The 27,296-nt window shown below is 33.2% G+C and overlaps 2 protein-coding genes across 4 annotated transcripts; both read right to left on the bottom strand.

Annotated features, from left to right (window-relative positions):
* Nucleotides 1-8,967: 8,967 nt before the first annotated feature.
* Nucleotides 8,968-15,376, bottom strand: LOC125209016 (golgi-to-ER traffic-like protein). Of its 3 annotated transcripts, none has more exons than XM_048108584.2 (13): nt 15,162-15,376; nt 14,485-14,604; nt 14,178-14,257; nt 13,907-13,985; nt 12,829-12,910; nt 11,065-11,221; nt 10,733-10,823; nt 10,398-10,481; nt 10,266-10,312; nt 9,722-9,853; nt 9,506-9,590; nt 9,324-9,407; nt 8,968-9,237 (listed from the first exon to the last, which is right to left on the bottom strand). In XM_048108584.2, the coding sequence occupies exons 2-13, from the start codon at nt 14,530-14,532 to the stop codon at nt 9,220-9,222; spliced, it is 987 nt and encodes a 328-aa protein (XP_047964541.1). In that variant the 5' UTR covers nt 14,533-14,604; nt 15,162-15,376; the 3' UTR covers nt 8,968-9,219. The 3 variants fall into 3 exon arrangements, with proteins under 3 accessions (XP_047964541.1, XP_047964542.1, XP_088922371.1); XM_048108585.2 differs by having other exon boundaries at nt 14,485-14,545; XM_089066245.1 differs by lacking the exon at nt 14,485-14,604.
* A 2,804-nt stretch (nt 15,377-18,180) lies between these two features.
* On the bottom strand, nt 18,181-21,317 carry LOC125210417 (putative carotenoid cleavage dioxygenase 4, chloroplastic). Its single transcript, XM_048109976.2, has 2 exons — nt 19,869-21,317; nt 18,181-18,676 (listed from the first exon to the last, which is right to left on the bottom strand). Exons 1-2 carry the CDS (start codon nt 21,269-21,271, stop codon nt 18,304-18,306), a joined length of 1,776 nt encoding a protein of 591 aa, XP_047965933.1. The 5' UTR covers nt 21,272-21,317; the 3' UTR covers nt 18,181-18,303.
* Between the last annotated feature and the right edge of the window lie 5,979 nt (nt 21,318-27,296).

Here is a 27,296-nt window from a genome sequence, read left to right as displayed (position 1 = left end):
ACACAATATTCAATAGAAATCTAAGGAGATAATGATAAAAAAAAATATACACGCTGCAGGATCAAGAATCGAACCAGAGATCAATTAGTTAAAAGTGTACTGTCGTAACCAATTGCACCACTACGAACTTAGATAATTGTTTCGTACATATATGATATAGCAAAGTTCGAAAGGGTGAGGGGCCCAAGGGCCCCCCTGGCCCCACCCTAGCTCCGCCCTTGCCCACACCACACCATTTTTCCCTCACATAACACTTCCCCTTGATGAAAACACTCTCAACCCAAAAACCTTACTAGCTAATGAACAGTGGATTGCCGGAGATGTTGCATTGCCTCAACTCCACGTCCGAAAACTGCGAAATGAGCGTGCTCGAGCGCCAGCGCTCCCGCCTCAACTGGCAGCAGCAGGAACACCTCAGCCACCACCACCCAATACCTTACTTCAATGGGAATGACCACCTCTCCTACTCAGGCTTCCACGGCGATCAAGCCCTCTCCGATCTCGTGCTCAACGGCGGCGCCATGAAGCCAGACCCCGGTGTCGAGCACGATGACTTCCGCCGCTTCATGAATTATGGGAGTGGCACACTATAATTCTCAAATGGCTCGTTTAATTCTCAAAGATGACAAGCAAGCAAGCAAGCAACAAACACTATAATTTAAAAGGGCCTTATTACCTTATCAGCTCCATCTCCTATTCTTTTCTTCCCAAAATTCAGTGGTTCCTTTGCAGATCCTGTCATCAATATTTAAAAACTTAATTGAGTGAGCGCTCAGACACACACAACCAATAAATAATACTACTACGACGGATAACAATCCGAACAAGCATCCACACTAAACATGAAACAAAAACAAATCTGAAAGGATAAGTTACAAGTTTCACAGGTAAAATTATGTAAACATATGTAAACTCTCCACTTTCACTTTTCCTCATTTTACTCTATTTTTAGTAGCCTAGGTTACAGTCCAAGGAGTTATGAATCAAGCTTTTTCATTTTTCATTAGGTTTTCTCTAATTAAATTAACTGTCAATTAAGGTTCAATGAAATATTAATTTGGAGATCATTGAACTATCATCCATAACCAAATTCGAATAATCTGAGACCTTTTATAATTAATTATTTTTAGTGTTAAAAATTTATTATATGGAGTCGTAATTAACTAAGCATTCGTACCTTATTAATCAAATATTGTGTTAAGTGAACGATGAATAGAGTAAAAGAGATGAAAAGTGGATAAAATATGATAGATTATTATATTTAAGAAAAAATAAAAATGACCTAATTATCTTTCAACTTTTCAAAATAGAAAAATGACTCACACCTAACAACGAACGGAGAGAGTGTCAATTAATACATTTTAACAAAACATGGTCTAATTCAAAATCCTTATATATTGTATTGAAATAAATTCAAGTCAATAATTTTACCAATGAACACTTCTGGTAAATTTACAAGCGAACATATATATATTCGGCCAAAACTCCGCTACTCTGCTAAAATCGGCGGACGCATTCCCTATAAAATTCCGCAGGTAAAACGCGCATTACATTGTATACTTGTAGTGATATTTTTATTATTTAATGATATTTTATATTTTTATAGAGCAAAGAAAGAAAATCTATGTTGCAACGGGGTGCACATAGAATTTGGATTGGGTAAAAAAAAAAGTTGTGTGATTTTGAGTGGCCCTAAATTGATATTCTTATCACTACTATACCACGTTTTCATCCTTTCATATAGATTGAATTTGTCAATTTGTTTGTTTTTTTCAGTAATGAATCGTACACTGTCAGATATGAGATGTATTTTTTAAAGAAGACAAATAGCGTATTAAATGCGCTTACATTTATAAATTAAAGTTGTTTGCATTGTTTATGAAATAATTGAGGCATTATTATCCTCTTCTTTGGCTCACAACAAGCAAAGAGGACCACCTCTCCTAATCCAATGGAGAGCATTGCACGAGTTTGTAGGTATTCCCATTGATTTGATCTCTAAAGTCATGTCACTTTTTGGAGTATTTATTTTGTTTCCAATTATCACAAAGAAAAAACAAAATTAAGAATATTCACATTCAGTGAAATTAATTACGACAAAATTAAGAATATTCACATTCAGTGAAATTAATTACGTATAAATACTAAAATAAAAATGAAAGCGATCGTTTGACGTTTCATGTAATTGGTTACTGTTTTCTAAACATGTCTGTTCTAGTAGTACATACTCCATCCCCCTCCGTCCCACATAATTTTACCCACTTTGACCCGGCACGAATTTTAAAAAATTTAATGGAAAGTGAGCCGAAAAAGTTGGTGGGATGTGGGTCCTACTTTTAAAGTATTAGTTTTATAATAAAATGGGAGTAGGAATGAGTTAGTGGAATATGAGGTCCACTACCAAAAATGGTAAAAGTGAAAGTGTGTAAAATTATGTGGGACGGCTCAAAATGGAATACTGGGTAAAATTATGCGGGACGGAGGGAATGTATAGTTACTTAAAATGAGTTATTATATTATTATAAAATGAGCAGTACCCTCTCAAACGTGTGAGTACTGTGACACAATATATATGTGGGACACAATATATATGTGGAAGGTAAAGAACACTACAAAATGAGTCATTATATTCAAACCATGATTATTGATTTGTGGTAGAATTCTTGATAGACAATTGATCAAGCTAGAACAATAAACACTGACTCAAGATTTATGTGGTTCGATCGAGATTGATCTACATCCAGACAAAGAAACCAATTATATTATTCAAAATCCAATCAGCAATACAAGATACAAAATGAGTACCTACAAAATAGATAATTGAACTCATAAAACTCTCAAGTCTATCTGCAAACTTGAAGTTTCCATGATCATCTCTTCTATCTCTCTTTGTTAGAATCAAACTCTATTTTCAGGTTTTAATCTTATCCATGGTTGTCTAAATCCTCTATTTTGATTGTTACTTAGAAAATTTGAAGTTAGAGAATCATTTTAGATGTTAGAATTTGATTTGCTTTACTACTTTTGGTGTTGCATGTAGTGCACTTTTAATTTAGCCTTTTAGTAATTAGTTATGGATATTGTCTGTCACACTCGAACCACTCTAACACTCTATATTTATAATAAACAAATATCACTTCAAATAAAGTAATTAATTATTCACATGCATGTGCCATTTTGTTCAAATTATTATTCTGTGACAAATCAAGCTTGATATCTGTCCGAGATTTTTAATATGTCAATATGATTAACCCGAAGGTATATGCATATGCCTTTTTGTTCAAATTATTATTCTGTGACAAATCAAGCCTGATATCTGTCCGAAATTTTCAATATGCCAATATGATTAACCCGAAGGTCCCAATATGATTCGATCCATAGGTCCTAATATGATTTGACCCGAAGATCTCACTATGATTGGACCCATATATCCCACTATGATACGACCCGTAGATCCCACTATGATTTGATCCGAAGGTCCCACTATGATTCGACCTGTAGGTCCAATATCATTTGACCCGAAGATTCCAATATGTCGACTGTAATTTTAAGATCTAGATCAAGACCGTCACATATCCTTTTTAGTCCAATGAATCAAAATAACTCCAATACCATATGCAAATCATATCTATTACACCAATATATCACATATTCATATCATATTCCACTAAATAATTCTATATAATATGCCATTAATATATTTATTACACCAAACATATACCCCTTCCATCACCATCACCATCACCATCAATCACATATCATATCAGTATCAAATCGTATAATTCAATTATTCACTTAACTTAACACATAACAATTAACCATATAACACATGTAAAATTATAAACGTGATTTATACACACTTAATTATAACAAGTAATTTAACCGAACTCTAGATTCCTCTTCCCGTTCTACGCCCCTAGATCCAAATTTTCTTTTCTTCTGCCTGCTCGTCGAGCCTTCTTCTATATTTCATTTTTTCCTTTCGAACTCATTTCTCTCCCTCATTTATCAATGCTTCCTTTTTTATCTAACGTTATTATTTTAATTTATTCCCCTTCTCATTTTCTATTACCATCCATGTAATAAAAATGATTCATCCATTCATACTACACACGTCAATTTGCAAGAGATGAAATTGCCATCTCCTCGTTTTCTCTTACACGTGTCCTCATTTCAAACCACTTAACCAACTTAAATAATATTATTACATAACTTACTTTATAAAAAGGAAATCAAGCTCACATATGTAAAAATATATTATCTAGTAAAATAATAATGGATCTACTAAAATAGTAGTAATAGACAAAAAGTCGTTACACATACACAAAAGCATGTATATATTTTAATTATACTTTCATTAATTAAATTTCTAAAATAGTGTATACATGCGTAGTTTAACTATTACTGAATTATGAAAATTTATTTAATATCATTGCCTAATAAATTCCATGTCCATAATATTAATAGACAAAATAATAGTATACAAAAATATAAAAAGATACACAGACTTTGGTCAAGAATTTTACATTGTCCCTTATTCCTCTTATTTGCTTAGGTTTAAATTATATAATATAGTTCGAATTATCATTCCATGTGGTGTGTGTGTCTAAATCACTAAAAAAATTTCTTGAAAAAAATGGAGTACTATTTCTTAATCGTAGTTATTGGATGGAGAATAACTATCAAAATTTAGGACTGGACATGCGATTTAATACGTGTAAATAACAAACTCTCGAATCAGGGACCAAGCTTGTGTATATTTAGATGGGGCAAATACCTCACCTCAATTTTTCAGGAATTCACACTAATTTGCCCCTTAAAATAGATTCCGCCCGTCACCATTACAATTTCTAAAATAGGCTTAGAAAGTAGAAATGACCTACAAAATTTGCCCTCTCCCTCCCCCAAAATCCAAAATTTTTCTTTTGTTATTAAAATAGTATATTATACTTTTTACATTTTTATACTTCCTCTGTCCACAAAAAATAGGGCACTTTATGAATGACACAGATTTTAATGTAGAATTTGTAAAGTAAGAGAAAAGAGAAAAAAAATAAGAGAGAAATAGTGTTAGTGGAATGTAAGGTCCATATTATTAGTAAGAGAGAAGTTGTTGAAAACTTTCCTTTTTTGAATGTGCTCTATTTTTCGTGGACAATCAAAAACGGAAAAAATGTGCTCTATTTTTCGTGGACAAAAGTACTACTCCCTCCGTCCCACTTTCGGAGTCCCGGTTGAGTTCGGCACGAGTATTAAGAAATGTAAAGGAAAGTTGGTGAAAAAAGATAGTGGAATGTGGGTCCTATTTTTTTATACTACCTTCGTTCCCTCATAGTTGAGGCAGAACTTTTCGGCACGGAGTTTATAAAATGAATGTTGAGTGTGTTAAATAAATAGATAAAAAAATAAGAAAGATAAAAAGGTAGAGAGATAAAGTAAAAAGTGAATAAAGTAAAGAGAATAAAGTAAGAGAGAGTAAAGTAAGAAAGAGGAAAAAATTACTATAAATGGAAATGACTCAACTATGATGGAACTTCCCGAAATGGAAAAATGACTCAACTATGAAGGAAAGGAGGGAGTATTAATTTTATAATAAAATGTGAGTGGAAAAAGATTAGTGGAATGTGAGGCCTAATACCATTTATGGAATAATACACCCAAAAATAGTAAATCGGGACTCCTAAAGTGAGATGGAGAGAATATTTATTTGTATATTTTAAATATTTTTATCCTTCCGACTCTAATTTTCTGATTCCATCCCTTTCTCGAATAGACATTATGTTTGCATGTGCGTGCGTGTGATGTAGAGGTGGGCGCACACTGTTGTGGTGTTGTCCTCACTCCTCACAACTCTATTCATCCAAATTTTTATTGATATTTTTGGTTACAAACCCAAGGAGTTATGAATCAAGCTTTTTCATTTTTCATTCATCCAAATTTTTATAGATATTTTAGGTTACAAACCCAAGGAATTATGAATCAAGCTTTTTCATTTTTCATTAGGCTTTCTCTAATTAAATTATTAACTTTCTAATTTAATTAAGGCTGAAAGGAATATTAATTAGGAGAGATTATATATTGAACTATCATCCATAACCAAATTATAAATACTTTTTATGGAGTAATAATTAATCAAAGCATGTTGTTGATTTGTATCAATTAATAAATTTTAACAAGACTTAGTCTAGTTTAAAATGAAATAAATTCAAGTTAGTAATTTTAGCTAATGTCCGAGGCATCCAAATTAATTTGTCGAAGATCTGCCGGTAAATTTACTAGCGGACATTCTGCCAGAAAACTGTTATTATTGGCAAATGGCAGACGTTTCTATAACTATATTAAAGACAAGTTTTGGCCTTTGAAATATTTATAAATTTCATGTTTTAACAATTGTAGTCACATGTGCGGTTACATAACCTCTAACCACCAAGCACATCATTTTAGTGTAGAGAAATAATTAGTTGATAATTTCACTTTAGTCGGCAATTATAAAATTAATGGCAAAGAGAAATTAACAGTTATATCACGAGTGAAATCTAATACATAACCTAATCAATGAGTTGGCAATTGTAAATTAATGGCATTCATAATCTAATCACGTTGGAAATTTATTCAAAAACCACTATATACTTTTTTTCAATAATGCTCATGACTGTGCATTTATTTTAGTAATAATTTCATAGGTCATAGGGAACAAAATTCTTTGTTATTTGTAACTCCAAAAATAGGTGGACTTCTCAATACTCTATGTCTATAAATATATAGCATGTGTAAGATTATAATCTACTTCTTTATTGTCTTCCCTTATTGAATTAATTTTCCAGCAAAACTAATTAGTATTTATTGAAAATATGGAATTCACCTTCCTAAACGATCTACATCCTAGCAATACTTTGTCATCATGTGATATGGGTGTCGTTTCTAATCTTATTACGTTTTTTAGTTTTTTTATATAGAACCATTAATTGTTTATTTTTTCCATGCAAGGTACTATGATTCAAGGCATATTTCTCGCAATTTACAAATAAGTTTCGTGACTCACGAAACTAAGGAAGGTTCAATTGTTACTATTTGTCATTTTTTGGTAAGAAGAAGTAGAATACATATTCCTATTTCAGATCATGAATTCAAAATTATTATGTGCTCCAAAACACGGATAGCTGAAGTCATCGTTCCCACATTTCCAAGATTTATTGTTCGAGACAATTGATCTAATCAAGCATATAAAAAATAGGGTACATTATTAGTACTGCTTTTGCAATTACATTATTATTGTTATTGTTATTATTATTTGTGTATTAACATTGACTCGTATTCTATTTTTTTAGGTATAATTGGTGTGATTATTGACCCCGACAAGGTCATTTCACAATTTAATTCTCGATCGTGAAGGATTGAAAATTTTAGTTTGTAATAAAGATGGTGATGGTACTTGTGATTTTTTAGTTAATGTTGTTTACAAAGAAATTTTGCAAAATGGATAAAATATGGAATATTAAATTATAATTGTGTTAACTTTTGTTAATGTTTGATTTTGTTTATGTTTTTTTTGTGTAATTAACTAATTTTTTTTATATTGTCATGTTAATTGTTTATATTTTTCATAATGTGCTTGTTTACTATATAAATGTTAATATGTTTCAATTAAATATGTTCAGAACTTAAAATACAACGAGAGAAATAAAATGAGTCGTGCAACAGTGGTGTGACACTAGTTCCCTATAAAATTCCACAGGTAAAACACGCAATACTTTATTTATAGTGATATTTTTGTTATTTAATGATATTTTGGATAGAATTTGGATTGAGCTGTCTGGCGTTTTCGTTAACTAAATACTCCTAAAGAAAAGTCGTGTGATTTCAAGTGGCCCTAAAATTGATATTCTTATCACTATCACTCTTGTCTTCTTTGGCTCACAACAAGACGCAAGGACCACCTCTCCAAAGTTCAAATAATTGGGATATGTCACTCTTGGGCATCCCATGTACAAAAAATTTACTCCTTTTTATAGATGAAATTAAGAATATTCACATTCAGTATGTAATTGGTTTTTTTTTTTTCCTAATCATGATTAACATAAAGTATACTAGTACGTAGAGCCTGAGGCATCATATGTGGAAAGGATAGAATTATAAAATTAGTCATTATATTCAAACCTTAAATGTTGATTTATGGTAGCATTCCAACCTCACAAAAATAATTAATATTTGGATACGCGAGGTTTATGGTAGAATTAAAACCTTAACTGAGCCTAGAGATATGCAACCTAGCAGTTCAAGATTCAGGATCTTGATTAGATGGGTTAGAAACAACTAAACTTATTTATTAAATATATAAATAAATTTGGATAATACTTAAAAATAGTTAACTAAACTTTAAATAATGTTAACTATTTTTGACTTATTTATTTATATTTTGTAGAAAACATTAAATTATATATATAAATTTAGATAATGCTTAAAAATGAAAAAGGAAAAAATATCTACGTATAGATTGTTGCCTTTTTTGAGACATGAAGGTGGTAGGATTTGATATTTGAATGGAATGATAATATTGTGTATCATTGCTGAGTTGTGATATGATTCAAAATTTGATGCTGAAGTAATTCTATCTAGAAATCTGCATAGAAACTTGATGTTTTTAGAATTAAAGTAAGCATATAATTATATCTGCTCAATGGTTTTGTATCATAGTTCATTTATTTTTTTTGGATGGAGATATTAGTATATATTCCTCCCTATAAGTCATTTTTGGATGGAGATATTAGTATATATTCCTCCCTATAAGTCATATTCCTTCTTAAATTGTCTCAAGATTTAGTCACTTCTTTTTTTGATAGAAAACATTATCCACTCTCATACTTAATTTTCGCCACTTTAACCTTTAACATATCAATTTCTTAATTCTCGTACCCCAAAGAAATGTCTCAGCTAGCTTAAAACAGAGCCTTTTTTTGTGGACGTAAGTATCAAGAACAAAGTTCATGTATTTTTCTGTGAAAAAACTAATCGATCAAGTTGGTGTACCCAAAAAAAAATTTAAAACAACAAACAGGAAACCATTTGTCACAGGTTTTCTGAACTAATAAAAAGTTGTGTTCCTTGCCCATAAAAAGGCAAACTATAAACAAGAACAAAAATCATAGTTAAACTTTTAAGTAGTATCGACTTTTACCAATTTCTATCATAATTTATCTCATCGCAAATTGCAAGTTACTACTATTCTCCTGCCATCATCTGCAAAAAATAGCAAAATCCATAAATGCAGAACGTTGAGAAACAAGAATATCATCCAATGGGAAAACCGTGACAAGAGTTATTACCTTGAAAATTTCCCCAAACATTCCTCCCGGCATGGAATTTCTACGTCGTACTCCATAGAACTTCTCCGCGATTTCATCCAGCAGCTGATCCACGATGCCACAGCAGAAAAGTAAGATAAACCGTTGGGAAAATTTTACGAGGGTAAAGGATGGTTAAAAGATTGCGACTGGAAATAGTATACTTCGTTAAAGAGAGGCTCCCTGCTTATACTTTGCCTGTAACGATCAACCAACATATTGAAGAGAGGCAAAGCGTCTCTCTGCAACCTGCATTACACATGTAGAAAGAAGGATTAACAATGTCTGTTTGGTCATACTTATCGATTATTATTACATATAGTACACAAATATGGAATGATGTGCACTCAAGAATGAGAGAGAAAATTAATCCAACTTACGTTTCTAGAAGAAAATTGGTGAACTGCATTAGATCAGATTGAGGAAAATTGACTCCTTCAGATTGTTGCACTTGCTTCTTAATCTCATCCATAAGGATAATAGCATCTCTGAGATTACCTTGAGCTAAGTACCTAAGTTAAAAAGAGATCGTTTACTATACACAATTAGAGTACTATGAAACTCATAAGAAAAATAGATATCGACAAGGTCTCAAGTAACCAACGGGAAGCAAAAGCCTGGAACATTCTACAATATTGATGCATCAATTGGGAGCATAAATCATACACTTAGAACAATTTATAATATAGTACATGATTTATAATATATGGGCAGAATGAACTCATGACAACAGTTGATCGCCACTTCGAGTAAATAAGGTTTTTAGGCACATTAAGAAGCAAATGAGAGGTTGCTGACTAAGAATTCAAACCATATATCCTAGAAGATGCACTTCTCATATTTCTTTTCAAAGGATTGCGAGAGTACAACTCTTAATAGTAACTGTTTAACTTTAAACATATTTATCATTCAAAAACTGCTTACATCAGAACTGCACGTGCAACAGCAAGATCGTCTTCACCAGGATAGCACTGCATTCAGAAGTTCCCAAATAAGGACTATATAATAGATAGATAAGCCATTTGTGAGAGATTAGAATTCAGAGCAAGGACAGACCTTGCCCATGAAATTGACTAGAGTTAGAGCAAACTTCTTTGGATTCTTCCCTCGAACAAAATGATACGTTACTTTGGACATATCCTGTATCAATGAACAATATATCACACACACCATGCAGTTCCAGGGTGGTATTTGCTTTTGCAATTGGGCATGTCTTGAAGTATACTTTTTCATTAAATTCATCACAAAGTAGAAAGAGGCTGAAATGGGGGTGTTTAGAAACACCGTTTTAAAAATGAGTAGCTTAACAGATAGTTTGAAAGATCATGGAAACCAGTGTCAAAAAGTAACATCTTTTTCTCTAAAAGTACGATTACTAAAACAATAGTTACCAACTCAGGCGATTCTGTGTATAGGTAGTCAGCTAGCATGTCATGAATTTCAGGAGATCCATTCCTCTGACCTCCAAATTCTGTAGACCACCTGTTCAGAAGAGAATAAATTTATCAGTACATCCTGATCCTCGGCCAAATAATAATAAGAAAATACACTGGAGAGAGAACAAATCCAATAGTTATATGCCTTGATATCCAAGCCATAACAATGGTCTACCAGAAAGGCATAAACTACCAAGTACAGTACATGAGTTCTTAACAAGATATTAGGTGCGCTAAGAAGTAGGAACCCCTTCATAGAATGCATAAAAGAAAAACTGATTTCTCACTTGATAGCAGCTCTCAAGAATGATGAGCAACCCTCAGCACGTGTTTTTGCAGCTCCTAGAGCTTCAGTGAGTTGCTGCATATCAGCATCATCTGCTAGGTCCAAATTTTGCGGCACAGATATTCGTGGAAACTTCTTGTAAATTTGCCTGATACGATCTGCAACACACTATCGGATTCTACGTAATGTATAAAACCAAAAAACAAAGTAGAAAATAAAAGAAAGTTCACAACTCAATCTGATAAGAACTAATCACCAAACACAAAGGAGTAAGTCATCTATTTCATCAAAGTAAAGAAGAACTATTCAAGTATCTGGACTGATCTCCAAGCAGTAGGGGTGGCGAAACGGGTAACCCGCGGGTACCCGCACCCGACATGTCGGGTACCCGTACCCGATTTCGACTAAATTTGTAGTCCCAATACCCGCCCCGCAACGAAACGGGATTACCCGATACCCGTGTCGGGTATCCCGTACCCGACATTGCGGGTACCCGTACCCGACCCGAAATCGGTGCTTTTAACTTTAATTGTGCAGAAAGTGCTTCAAACCAAAAATATGAGTTCATAAAACTAATTTTACATTTATGCTTTATCATCTATGCAAGTCATCTACTATTGCAATTTTATACAAGTGAATGAATTTTGGATTGTTGTTGTCTTGCTGACTTGCTACACTATGATTTAAGTTTTTTGTTTTTTTTATTTATTTATTCTTCAATCTTCAATTCTTCATGCAAAAATTTCAATTGTGAACTATTTAAAATGAGGTCATTTCTAATATCTCTCTTGAAAAAGTGAAAATAATCAAAATATTATCAGAGTACGTATGCATCATATTTCCAAAGACGGGTATAAACGGGACTAACGGGTATACCCGTGCGGGTAGCGGGTATACCCGCTACCCGCAAAATTCTAAAATACACTACCCAATCCCGCCCCGTTTCCCGTTATCGTCGGGTAGCGGGTACCCGATACCCGCCGGGTACCGGGTCGAAATGGGAATTACCCGATACCCGCTACCCATTTTGCCACCCCTACCAAGCAGTCATTCAAATAATTAATTTACAGCTTAAAGTCCCTCTTTTACAGACATTCTTTATAGAAGACCATAAGCCTTCATCCTGTTTTGAAGGTCCAATTCCCTCATCAACCAAAGCTACTGAGTCATTCATATGTTATGCTTCCTAGAGAATCAGGCAATCACTTATAACAAATCTCCTCTTCCAGATGGAGATTGACTGGATTGGCATCAGTAAATCAAATGGATCAAGGTTTCGGTGTTAAAAAATTTATTGACACTGTCAACTTTGCGAGTAATAAGAAAATGTACATAACTCTATTCACCCCATTTCATTTTCCTTTGACTTGTTGGATATAAATATTTTCCATGAAAATACTTTAAGTGATACTGTTAATGGATAAGTAAATACAGATTTATCAAGATATTCCAGACTAGCTTAATTTTTGGCAACAAACGCTTCAGTAATTGATCACAATAACTAATGTCAGTGTCTAAATTGTGCATAAAGTGATTGCCAAAGTGCTCTGCCAGCAAAAACTAGCGTTCAGTTCTTAAAGAAGCTAGGAATGTGTATGTGTAAGTTTGTATCAATAAAGGAGATGTATTCCCAATAAAATCTTAAATTGATAGCACGACATCACAAACTGGGGTTCTTTTATCCATGCCATAATGTCAATAAAAACTAAAAAAAGAAAAGGAAATAATGATGGAAACAATAAGAAACCATTCTGATGGAACTGACCAAGTGTGTCATCATCATAAGCGATCTTTCCTTTAACAAGATTCTCCACAAACAAGACAGCAAGCTCAGTACCACATGTAACCTGAATCAGTGTGAAATGTAAATATAATTCATCAACAACACTTCTTAAGAGAATATAGGAAATTATATTTCGTCAGATCTCTTTTGAAAATAGAGAAGAAATGCAAGTTGGGGTCTCCAAGCTAAAAAAATTTCCACCTTGCCATCTGGAAGTTCGTCATAGTACCGAATAGTTTAAGCATTAATTATTATCACTTATTGTATGATTTGTATCTTGTGTCAAAATCATTATTCCTTAAAAATGTTATCTGGGTAATTTATGAGAGGATTTTACAAAGGATTAACATAGTGATACACATCAAGAGCTGAAAGTCTAGAGGTCTATCTTCAATTGTTAGAATTCTAGAATTCAATCTTTAATTATTGAAGTCAATAACTCTTCCTTTTAACACTATCTTTATTTCCTTAAGTCTTTTGAGAGTCCAATAAATAAGTCCCTTGAGATTTAAGAGGGTAGTGGAACCTTCAGTTTAGATTAAGCATAGCATTTTACTGCCTCATTAGATAAATTGGCCTCATAAGAGGATTGTTTATCAATATCTAATCCATATTACATTTTATTTGAGTTTAGCCAATATCATCCATCTCCAGTCGCATCTTTTCTCTAACAAATTGGTGTAGTAAACGTGGAAAGAAATGACAACACGGATGAAAGCTCATGTTGAGGTGTTAGAGAAAGCAATCGAGGAACATGGCAGAAACAGAAGAGCAATCAGATCAAGGTTTATAACAGAATTCAAACTACTCCTTGCTATTTTGAGAATTGAGAGGGATGTTGAATCTTGAGTTTAGTTTACGAACGATAATTTACCGTAGAGCCTTCTAAGAGAGTTTTTATCAATATCTATTCCAGATTCCACTTCATTTTAGTTCAGTCAATACCATCCACTTCTTTTCTCTAACACATAGACGCACATTAAAACATTAGAAAGAATCATGAAGATCAGCTAAATGCTAACAGAATATGAGAAAAATATTACAGGGACACAAATCTGACCTGTCCATTTGCTAATTGTAAGCAAGCCCCTGAGTGAAAAATATCCAAGGCTTCTAAGTACCTGTCAGCCGAAGCATACCTGCAGTCATTGCCAATCAAAAGAAACAAGATTAACTTCTATAGTTCTATCATCACGGCTAAAGGTGTTGACATTGGCAGGACTTGACTGTAAGTCACAAACATAAAAAAATGCGTTCCCAGAGTGCCCAAACACCATCACATCTGCTCAAAACCATATTAGTATGTATTCAGTTGATATTTAGAATCACACCTGGAACCAAGAGACTTATACATTTGTTGAGCGCCATAGAAGTTGCCTTCCTCTACAACTTTCTTAATCTTCTCAATAGTCTGCAATTCAGAGCTAAGAAATATAAGAACCGGAAAAGAAGAACAGAATCAAACAACTTATAACTTGTTTACAAGCTATTCAGATGCACAGCAGTACAGCACCATACATGTTGGGAAGATGAAAGTATTGGAAATAAATATACAGTATAGCTACCACATTATAACTACATAAGCACATAACTCTTTTATTGATACGGAGATAAGGGGAATAATTTTAAGAGGCCCACCTCTTCAGCTGGTGCAAGTGTGATACGTCTAGTCCTTTCTCGTGACATGCTCTTCTATGTACTTTACCAGCAAAAAAGAAATAGAGGAAAGAACAAATCTTTTTTACTTCAGAATCAGCCCTGAAGCATTGCAAATATGACTCATTAATGTAAAACTTCACCTTTCAACCCGGCACAAGACCATGTTAAAAAAAACACTCACAAAATTGACATTAACATAACTTCACCAGCACGTGATATCGATTCACAACCGGGAACAGTAAGAATCTCTTCGAAATTGACAATTAAGGAAAAAAATTTATTACACCTCTTAGCCTCTACCAATCTCAGTCATTAGTGCTGATTGGATGAGAAGATCTTAATGTGCATAGGATCCATGGAATCAATTACCAAGAGATACTTATAAGAAAATGCGAAAATCACAATTCCTAGCTCATTCTACAACAATTCGGAGAGGGCTAGTTGAATTGATATCTGCAAATTTCCTTACAAAGAACTAGCAACCTACTCCACTCTACAATCCAGACGGGAAATATGTTCCGCCATCAAATAATATTGCATCTATCAAAATTAAAAGGCATATATGACATAGTTACACACGATTATTGCCCCAGAGATGATAAATTTTTGTGTCAATGTGAAGAAACGATTAAATTGAATCAGGAAAAAGTAATTACGTAATTTCGAGCTAGGGTTTCGACGGAATACAGCGGACCGATTAGAAGCGCAAGAGGGAGAGTAGCGGCACGGTGGCGAAGCAGGCGGAAGACGGAGATGGGAGGAAGAGGATCTCGGATGGGATTAAGAGGGAAATGCGGTGAACAAGACGAGACAAATGTTGAATTGTTTTTCTGCTGTTTTCCTCATGTTTTTCTCATCTACTAATTTTTAGTCATCTTTTTCATTTATTTTCTTTATTATTCTTTTTTTTGGTGGGTCTTAAATAAAAATTCTGTAGTGCATCACTAAATTGATCTGGGCCGATGGGCTTTTTACAAATCTGGAAAATCCAAGCCCACATGGTAAGTGGGTTGAATTGAGCTAGGCTATATATAATATATTGTGCGAGCTGAAAAATTATTTTTCAAGCATTTTCTTTCATTTCTCATATGTATACTCCATTTTTCTTTATATTTTTTAGAACTCTATGTCGGATTAAAATGGGGGAAGAAGAGAGTATAATTTAAGTTTTGATTAGATGTCAAAATTTTCTAAAATAATCTTCTCATTTTGCATGTGCTTAAATAATCTTCCTTCTGTTTCAAAGTCCAGCCTGGTGATTATATCTCTTTATCCAAGCTTTGCATTTCTCAATTTACATGTGCATGTTAATATTCTTACCTTAGATAGTCTCTCAATTATGATACCATGTTTCCATACATTTTGAAATGGACATTGTGCTTAATTGAATGGCATTATACTGACATTAAGACGCATTATGTTGATTTGGGAAAACCAACTAAGGTCAAACATGTAATGTACATTTTATACTCACTCCGTCACCAAAGAGTGTGAACTATTTCCTTTTTCGTCTGTCCCTAAAGAGTATGAAGTTTTTAGTTTTGAAAAGTTCAAACTAACATATTACATATTATCGTTACACATCATTTTATTTACAACTTATACCATCACCATTAACACTTATACCATTATAATAATATAGACTCCACTCTCCACTAACATTATTTTCACTACCCTTTCTCCCTCCCTTACTTTTCCTCTTATTTATTAAAACTCATGCCGACCTTACTCTTTGGAGACGGGGTGAGTATATATATTGCCAAACATCAAAACATATAAGGTACTACATTTTATATCTACAGTATACTGCCAAACATCCTGACTATGCCATACTCCTCCTTGATGAAATTTTACACATAGTTACCATCATCATCTTACATTAATGTCATAGTGAATGGAATTAAGAGCTTAATTTAATTTGCCAAAAAGCAAACTGCGAGAATTAATGGTTGATAGGAAGGCTAATTAATGGCTAAAAAGAGTGAGCCTAGAGTGTTCACAATAAGGCGGAACAACCATGTCATAGCCACAAAAACTTGTCCGCCTAGTCATCACAAAATAATTTAAGAAAATGTCAAAAAAAAAAAAGGTTTATGACCGCCGCGGCAGTCTCGGCGGCTCACAATAGGCCGCCGCCACCGCCCCGTCCTCGCCACCTCCCCCGACGCTCTCCTCCGCCGTGTCGCTCCCCCGGATAGCAATAGGCGCCACGGCACCGGTATTGTAGACACTCTTAAATAGCCCGCTCTTGGGTCAATGCATTGCATTTACACTATGAGAAGTGTGACTAACAAATAAGGTTTGATAATTATTATTGAAAATTCTTACCTCCTAATCATTAGTTTGAAAGAAAAAAAATGTCCATCAAAATCGAAATCAGAATCTGGAGAAACAATCTTGAATGAGAAAGATAGATTATAAGATCTGATCTAAGTGATGGAGATCAACATGATACAAATTTTAAATTCAGAATGTGTACAATTCAAGTTTGCTAACTTTTTATAATCATATATGCCGCTGATCTTATTTTAAACTATCTTAAGCATCAGACACTAATGCTTATTTAGTTGAATGGAATTCAGAGCATTAATTTTCCTAAGAGCAAAACTGTGCAGTTTGATAGAGCTGCATAGGAGGGTACTTTGTATTGAGAAATAAGCCACGACTTAATAGTGACAAGCAATCATTATTTAACGACCACTGAAAGTTTCTTATCTTGAAATAATTCGATTCGAGAGAATAAAAAGGTACTAGTAGTACATACCATAATCAATATTTATATATAGAAAAGATGTCGATAAGAGATACTCCTTTTGAAACTGGAATATAAAATAACAACTCTTTAAATATTTTTCGATTGTTTCACATTATTTTGGTCAAAAATGGTAATGAGATAAAATCAAATATGATAGTGATAACAAAATACGTAGCATTATTTTTCACAACAGGATGTTATATTTTTAGTAATGTTAAAAAATGTTGATGTATTCTAAACAATGTCGTTGTTATATTTTTAGTACTCCTAATATTAAAAGATGTTGATATATCTAAAACGCAGTGATTTTGTTGCCATATCGTATTTGATTTTTTTCATATTTATTTCAGTTTTGACTAAGCGTAGGTAATTGAGAAAAATTGAAAATTTGTGATTTTATATTTCAATTTTAAATGTAGGGAGATTGACCAAAGTCAACCAAAAGTTATAACTTAAATAGCAATTAATTATTCCTAGATAAAAACAACTACTCACTTTTGTCCTTTAAAATATTATCTTATGAAATAGCATCAATTTTAATACATAATTAGTAAAATAAGAGAGATAGAAAGAAAACCTGATTTAAGTATTGTTTATGGAGGATGAATATCATTTTATTAGAGAGAAAAAATTCCTAAAATAAAAAATACATAATTTTAAGGAATAGACTTATAAATGAAAATAGTTCTTATTTTTAAGAGACGGAAACACTATTTGTTATTGAAAATATCTAGAAGGGCTTATATATCAATGAAGCTAACACCTCTTAACTTATAAAAAATGTTCACATGCATTGAAAATTTGCTAGTACGTACTCTATTTCTTTATTTGTGAGACCTATTATGCATCTTGAATATCGTGGAAGAATTAATATTAAGATTTTTTTTTCTACTCAACCCGATTGATAATAGATATATTATAAACAACCCTATTTATATACATCATGTTAATATTGATATATTTAATCAAATATTGCAATAAGAATTGACATATAATCTTGAGCACATATTGCCTAGCTAGTGAGGTAAAAAAGCTCACACATATTAGCAACTTTGTCTAAGTTTATTGAGGTCAGACTCTGACAGAAAGAGGCCGTGGAAGCCGGTGGGGATCCGCTGCGGCAACTTCACGGCGGCGATTATATCAAGATTAGGAGACTTGGCATCCATTACTATGAACTTGGATTCTTGAGTTTTGTCATCATGTAAATATGTGACTAAATAGCCATCATCTTCCTCCGCAATTGGATTATTGGGCTCCCTCGCCACGAAAAATGGCTCGCTTCCATGACAACCCGGCCCATACCGGCGACTAGCCACCGCACAATCGCCACCGGATCCTTTGATTGGTATCGATAGGTCTAGCTTCACCACCCCGATCAACCGTAGTTCACTTACTATTGCTGCATAAATGTACCTACATAAATATGAAGAAATACTAGATAAGAAGAGGTCGCATGTTTCACATTTGTAATTATATAGGATAGCTACTAAAATTAAAAAGAGCTCTCTAGTTTAAAGGTATATTGGTCTCTGAACTTTGGCTAAATTCTGTCATTTCCTATAAATTTCAGAATTGGTCTCAAGTATCACAACTTTACATTCTAAGCACTATATCTGTTATTTTCTAAACCGATCTAAATAAGATATTTTTTTGCAAAACTCAATCTATATGCTATTTTATACAACTTTTTAAGTTCGTGACAAATATGATAAAAAGTCACGTGCATAGGAAATCACTTTGATTTAGTTGTGTAAAGTAGAATAAAAAATTTACATGTGCGTTAATTGGATATGGTGATGAACCTGCAGTGGAAAATATCGAATGTATTATATAAAGTTTATGCATATTTGAGAATAATTTTAAAGTTTATGAAAAATGTAGAATTTGACCAAAATTTATTATTTTAGATGTCAGTATTCCTCGTTTAAAACATCATGCGTATAGTATCTAATTTCAACCAAGAAAACATTGGCACTTTAATAATTCAAAGTCTATGAATTTAAAGAGATTTCATAATATAATTTGAAACAAAAAAAAATACTAGCCACAAACATAAAATAAAAATAGCCACTAACTAAAATAGTCATTTTAAGAAGGTTTGTTGTGAATTATCTTAATTCACAACCAAGTTAAATAAAAAAAAATAAGTTTGATACAAATTTAATATTGAATTCGATAATTAAAAGCAAAACACTACTTTAAAATTAAAAAAGTGGGTAGTTTTTATCTTTTAAATAAAAAATTAAATTTTCTTTTATTTTGTTTATTGATAAAAATAAAAAGTACTCCAAATAGGCCATACAAAATTAAATTTTCTTTTATTTTGTTTATTGATAAAAATAAAAAGTACTCCAAGTTGGTTGAAAAAATTAGTGGAATGTGGGACCTATTTTTTTATATTAGTTTTATAATAAAATATGAGTGAATTGAGTTAGTGGAATGAGGAACCTACTTATTATTTATGGTAAAAAATGAAGTGTGAGAACGGACTGAAATGAAAAAGTGTGACTCTTAATTGAGGAGGATGGAGAGAGTAATAAATATTTAAAGTGGAGAAATGGAAGTGTGAATCTTAACGGGACGGAGGGAGTATTATGATCGTTACCGATGTTTCTTAGCTGCATAAGCAGGATTAATAACTCCAAAGTCGAGAATCTCCGGCGACAACCTCTGTCTCCGCACCACCCTCTTCCCCTTCACATCCACCACTATCTTCTCCATCCTCATCTCCGCGCTGCCAACGTTCTCCAACAACTTATCCACCGCCACCGCATTCGACGCCACCACGCACACGGTGTCGCCGCCGTCTTCCTCCCACGCACTCGCGCAGTGCACCGGATTAAACCCCGCCGCCTCGATCCACACCATCTCCCCCTCATCCTCCGCGTACCTCGGAATCACCCCCAGCCTCGCCACCTTCTCCCGATCTACCTCCACCGGCGACCTCCCCTTCAAAATCGACCACGGATTCACCACGATCTGCACGTCGGGGATCACCGCATACCTCTCCGTCACCGCAAAATCGTGAATCGCCGTGAATTTCTCCATCGAAATCGGCACGTGCTTCTGCCGCTTTCCGTCGGAATCGATCCGGAAAAGCTTCAGCGACGGCGGCGCGCCGACGTATTCGTACGCGAATGCTTCTCCGGTGACGCAATCGATCTTCGGATGCGCCGTCATCCTCGGGAACGGCGCCGATTTTATTCCGAAATCGTGGCGGCCTAGGGTTTTTAGATCCCCCTCCGCCGTTATCTCAATAGCGTAGGGGAGATCGGATTCGCAGAGGGCAAATAGGCGATTTGAAATTAGGGCTAAGCTGGTGTTGGCGGGGCCGAGGCCGTGATTGATCGGATCGAATTGGCCGGCGATTACCCTAGCTGTAGTTAGAAAAAAGCGGGAAATTGAAGCTAAGAGGCCGCCGTTGAAGGAGGAGAAGATGCTGGGGACAAAAGGATAGCCAATTTCACGCTCCACTGCGTGTTTGTGCGTGTTGACGTAGCGGCAGCAGAATGTGGGTTTGCCGTGAGAGAATTTGATCATGTGAAGCATTCCGTCGCCTTCGAATAAGTGGTAGGGCCCGTTTGGGAAGAAATGAGGGTTTGGGCCGTTGCGGATGTAGGCTCCGCCGTCGAGGCAGGCTGGGAGGGAGCCCTCCACCGCGTCGCAGGCGGTCGGGGGGAGCTCGGACACCGGGGCGAAGTTGCCCGAGAGGACGTGCTTGGGGTCGAGGGAGGGGGGGAGGGGAAGGTCGATGACATTGCATATGAAATCGTCTAATGATTTGAAGATGATTGGTAATGGAGATTTGATGATGGTTTGATCATATTTGGGTAGATTTTTTGTGAGATTGTGGAAAATGGTGGAAGAATTCTTTGTGAGATTGTGAAAAATGGTGGAAGAAGATTTTGCAGTGATGAGGGTAAGTTGATGAGGATGAGAGTTGTTTGAGTTGATGGTGATATCAAGATTTCTTGGAATGAATGTGGAATGGAGGATTAGGGTTTCCATATTTTAAATTGTTGAAATGATGTCTAGATTTATTTGAATTCCAATTCTATTTAAGAACTTCATGCCGCCTATAGTTTTGCTTAGAGAAGTTGCATACTACTACTATTATAGTACAACGTGTAATTAATTAACAAGGTAGAAAACGATACAATCAATAGTAAGGCAAGTAGCATATGATCAATGAGGTGATGAAGAATCATATGTGCTCTGAAACCAACAATATTCAAATAGAGATCAATTAATTTTTTTAAGAACACTCAGATAAAAGAGGCAGTTTTCATGAATTAAAAGGGACAAAGTCACAATTTTCTCAAACAAAAGTACTTACTATGATTCTAATTAATAAAAGTCGCAGTTGTTATTAAAATAATCAGTTAGATTTAAATCAAGCCAATAGTTACGTAAAAAAAAGTCAACAATTACAAATAAAAGCATATATTACGAAGAGCAATAATGGCATGTATGAAAAATCATATAAAAGCACTTTTCAATTCTATTTAAGAACTCCATGCCATACACATTTTCTTCTTAGAACTTGTATGTGTGTACAACGTGTATTTAATTAACAATGTAGAAAATGGTAAGAAACACTCTATATTAATAAGGCACATGGATTCTGAAACCAACAATATTTAATTGGCGATCAATTGTTTATTTTTCTTTTAAGAAAATAAATTTTACAAGCTCTGCATTCAAATGAAAATTACAATTCTTATGAATTCAAAGTGATAACTATCATGGATATCGATAGAGTTGTTAATTAACAAAAGTATTAATTCTAATTCTAATAAATAAAAGTCGCAGTTGGTATTACAAATTCACATGTAATAACAATTACAAATAAAAGCAACTGTTATATTATCACAATGGCTGAATAAAAATAATGGTTCTAATCATTAATAATTAATCGCAACTAATGATGATCGCCCCCGATGATCATCTAGTTAGCCTAATCATTAATTAAATTAACGAGTAAACGGTTTCTTGTGAACGAGATCTGTGTGGATGAGATGAACATTTGATTATTGGTGATTAATCGATATAAGTGAGGTAATTTGCAGGACATTATATGAGTCATTATTCGGCGTGAGTATAATTCAGACAGCAATGGATGTAATTAACCTTGGGTCCAGATTATTCGGTATTGTTTGTCTCAAATTAATCAAATAAAGATATGGCTTTTTCTTGCTGAATCCGTTGTCGTTGTAAATTATAAGGAATGAGATCAAAAATGTCTGCCAAGTAACATTGTTTACCTTGTCTCTTATTGTACACAATAATATTAATTAAGTTCAAAATGGACTGCTACTAATTAAAAATCAGGGGAAAGGATCAAAATTATAATATCATCATCAATATAGACAAATGCACCGACGAAGTATGTGAAATCAATCTCCGGCAGATTCTCTCAGCACCAAATAAATATCCAATTACAAAATTCTTTTTTTCTTATTTTATAGTTTTTGTGCGAATTATTAATTATTAGGGTAATATTAATTTTATAGTAGTACTAGTAAATTATAGTTTGTCTTTTCTTTATCAGTATAACGAAAATATCACAACTTTAGGATAATTACTAGTGTTTTAATTTTCATTTAAAAATGTCCAATAAAAAATTATTGAACCTAATATTAGTATGCCTTGAACTCACTAGTGGACATACTTAGAAAATGGGGAGGGCTTATGCCCCTACCCAAAATATTTTTTGGAATTTTTTCATTGTGGAAATTATTCAAAATTTTGAAATTTATCTCCAACCCTCACTAAATTAACGATATTGAAGACTAAATCATCAAAATTTGAATAGTAAGAGGGGCTGAAATGAATCAGGAAATAAAAAATTACTGTGAATAAAATGAAGAACAATGCTTTAATTAAACTAGTTTGAGAAAAAAGATGACTTGATTACAATTAATATCATAAACTTCGTAGTAAAATGTGTCAAGAAAATGTGGTTTTCTAAAAATTGCCAATCGTTTATTGGATACTATAAATTAAATTAAAGTCTATTCGTTTTGATGGAAATATTTGGATTTCTTTAAAAATGTGTTATGTTAAACTTTCTATGGACTTAGGGAGAGTAAACTAAATTTCAATTTAATAACTTAGTTTTCAATTTGTGATTCTAATTTTTCGTCCCCTCTATAACTTTTTCCAGAATCATAATCTACAAAGTATTATTTTAATTTTCTTTCCAAATAATCGATGTAATCTCAATTTTTATTTTCTTAGTAATTTTAATCCATAAATTAACTTTTGGAATTTTTTATTTTCAACTTAATTATGCAAAAACTTCTTTGTATTTTGACTAGTATGTTTTTTTATATCCACCAAATTTAATATCGTTTCTATTTATAGAAAGATTTCTACCATTTTTCTCCCATCCTATTGTACTTTATCATTGTTTCTTCCATAAGATTATTTTTCGTAGATAATGAGGATATATAGTGAAGTCCCTACTAACCAAAATTCTTGCATCCGCCCCTGCCTTGAACCCGACTCTATGCTATGTTTCTGTTTTAGGCAGTGGCGGAGCTAGAAATTTTACGGTGGGGGCAAAACAACCATTATAATTTGTGCTCAGTGCTAATGACACGAAAACAACTCGGATATGAGCAATATTAAAAGCCACGCGTGACAAATGGATGATAATTTTTTAGAATATAATACCGATTTTACTAATAATATATGATATATTTACATATTTATTAGATCAACGTATTATTATTCCAGATTTATTATAATAAAGGAAATAACATTAAAATTGATTTTATTAATAGTATCATGTAATATTTTAAAATATTTATAGGGTCAAAGAATTATTTTTTACTCTTGAATTATAAAAGTCATTTTTTACAATTACAATTTAAAATGATTCATACAAAATTACAAGTGAAAAAAAAATTACTAGTAAAAGTTATAATGTAAGAAAATCTACTAATGAGCTACAAGCATAGAATCTTACTAATATTTTAAAGCTAAATGATTCAAAAACAGGAGCATATTATTAAATATGAGAACTGCTGCGGGGAGAGATTCAAACCTAGTACCACGCAAATAAATGACAGGAAGAATATGCAATTTGTATCGACATGGATTTTAATATAAAATTAATAAAATAATATAGAGGTAGAAATAAAAAAATAATTAAAATATTATTAGTGGAGAATGAGTATTACCTCATTAAAGAGAGAAGATTTTCCAAAAATAGAAAATGTATATTTTTGTGGACGGACTAAAAAGGAAAAAGTATATATTCTTATAAGACGGATGGAGTATTAATTAAGAAAATGGCTGGGGCCCAAGGGCCCCCTGGCCCCACCGTGGCTTCGCCCCTTGTTTTAGGCCTTAATTGTTATATTGGGTTTAGCCCGTCGTCTGTGTGCCTTTTTATATAGAAGTAGGGCACACAACTCTGTAATCTGAAAGCAATCTGAGTACAATCTGTTCTCCATTTCCTGCCCGTGGACGTAGCCAACACAACGTTGGTAAACACGTAAATTTTGTGTAAATTTTGTGTCTCTTTATGTTTATGTTTGTCTCGATTACACAATTGCTCTATTCTGTCACAACATCTAAACTTACACCATATCATGGGCGAAATTTAGACCTTATTAAATCATATTGAAATTTTCAATTCATCATAATCGTTTGTGGTATCATTAAATGTATATCACAACTTATCAATGGTTCATTCGTACCCATTCGTTGTGGCATCATTCATCCACAATTACCAGACTTAAGTCGCGTTCCAAGCTGATACGCCGTCAAACGTCAAATCAAGAACGACCTATGCAATCATTCCAATTTCGGAGTCCAACATCTTCCCCGGCCACACTAACTTATGCGACAAGTAGTTGAAAAACACTTGACATATATGGTCCATCTTTTGCAACAGCCATGACTAGCTAGTTCCTTGGTACCGAAATCCTTGTCCACAAATCCAACTTAAAAATCACCTTAAGCGCCGTCTACCGCAGGAAAGCCTAGCTAGCGAGCTTCACACAAAAACAAATTTAGGGATTGTAGCGTGAAAGCGCCGCCCACTTTGAGTGGTCGTCGTAGTCCAACTGGCAATGGACAATTGCAGCCATGGACGATGATGTAGAAGCCTCCTAGCCTCTAGTTCCACAACCTTCGTCCTTCGACAACAAATTCACCAATGTGGAAATATATTTGATTCATTATTTGAAAGTTATTGATTAGTACTACTCATTGTTTTATTATACTATTACTTTTACATTTATTATAAAATAATACTACTACCAGCTATGCACAGATTTATTTATAACTAGTATCACCCTCTGCGTTGCACGACCTATTTCATTTCCTCGTGTTAGCTAATATGAGAAACTATATGACTATATGAACTTACAAATAAATAAATAAATATACAATAATATTTTATTTGACAACTAAAAACATAAAATTAAATAAATTTACAATAAAAAATAATAAAAGCACATATATTAAATATGATATTTTTGGATTTATATTATAAAGGGAGCAACCATACCTTAACAATATATGTATCGTTCATTACTAAAATGCCATCCATATGAAATAATTAATCTCAAAATCTATACAATATATAAAAGGGGAGTTTTGGGGGTATTTAGAAAAATATTCTTTTAAATAGATATTATTATTTAAATAAAATTATTTTTTTTTTTCACTGAATTTTAGTAGTAAATATTAATCTGCTATTGATACGTTACTTGGTGGTTAAATTAGTGAGTAATTTTTTAAAGTTAGTGGGGAGTTATTTAAAGTTAAACTCCCCTTTTATGTACGAGACACCCGTTTTTTTTCCTTAATTTCCAGATTGATTGACACCTCTCTCACTCCCTGTGAAGTAATTGTAAACATATGGGGTGAATATTGTGCATTCAAACGCACATTAGTGCTGGGTGTTATTTTTGTTCATGCTACTACATTCTTTAAGGGTTTTGGTTTCGCGAATTATGCAACAATACAAAATGCTGAATTAGGGATGAAAAGCATGGATGACCAGGCGAATAAAAATTCTTTCAATTGATTATTTCTGGTTGTTTGAATTTTGACTCTTTTCTTCCATTGAATCAGCATTTGCATGTCAATAATCTCTTGATTCTATTATGTTAGTATTGATTTTAAATATTAATTCTTATGCTTTTCATTTTCATTTGGATTTGATTGGTTCCAATGAGAAAAAAAAATTGACTCTTGATTAAAAAAATTCTCTCTTCAAAATTGGATGCTACTGAGATCACTAAAAGAAGCGGAGTGAGTTTTCCAAATCCCACACAACCACCAAATCAGTCCGTATCACCGCTGTACTCCGGCGGTGACGCCGCCACATATTGGCCGCTGTTCTGGGCCGGCTCCGACCAGCACCAAATGCAGCAGCATCCCGACAATGGTACGGACGACTTTAAAGATGATATACGAGTTATTTTACCTATTAGTTCTGTTGAAGAGTGACGAAGTGTGAAGAATTGAAGGTTTTAGTTTATAGTGATGAGATTGATTTTAATTTTAAAGTTAATGTAGTATATAAAGAAGTTTTAAAAATGATGAGTAATTGTCCATTGTGTTTAATTCTTTATTGTGATAAAATTTTATCTTCCTATTCCATGATTTAATGTTTATATGTTATGTGATTTGTTACAAATTTATTATGCTTCAATGTTGATTTTGTATAGATCTTTTATTCTCATATAACTAAAATTGTTACTCATATTGTTCATTGTTTATATTGATTCTAATTTTATTTAATTAATTTAAAATTAAAAATTAATGTATTAAAAATATATTAATCTGTGCATAGCACAGGCGTGATACTAGTTTATAATAACCATGAACAATATGAGTAACAATTTTAGTTTATGAGAATAAAAAATCGATACAAATAAACATTGAAGCATAATAAATTTTGAAACAAATCATATAAAAAATAATATTTAAACATTAAATCATGATTATGCAAAAACTTCTTTGTAAAGATAAAAACCACAATGCTAAAATTTGTATATATTGCAAATGG

This window comes from Salvia hispanica, chromosome 3 (genome assembly GCF_029641045.1).
Source record: "Salvia hispanica isolate PSC_SH4W2 chromosome 3, Shi_PSC_v1, whole genome shotgun sequence".
Classification (NCBI taxonomy): domain Eukaryota; kingdom Viridiplantae; phylum Streptophyta; class Magnoliopsida; order Lamiales; family Lamiaceae; genus Salvia; species Salvia hispanica.
Note: the sequence above shows the minus strand (reverse complement) of the source record. Positions and strands in the feature narration are given on the sequence as shown.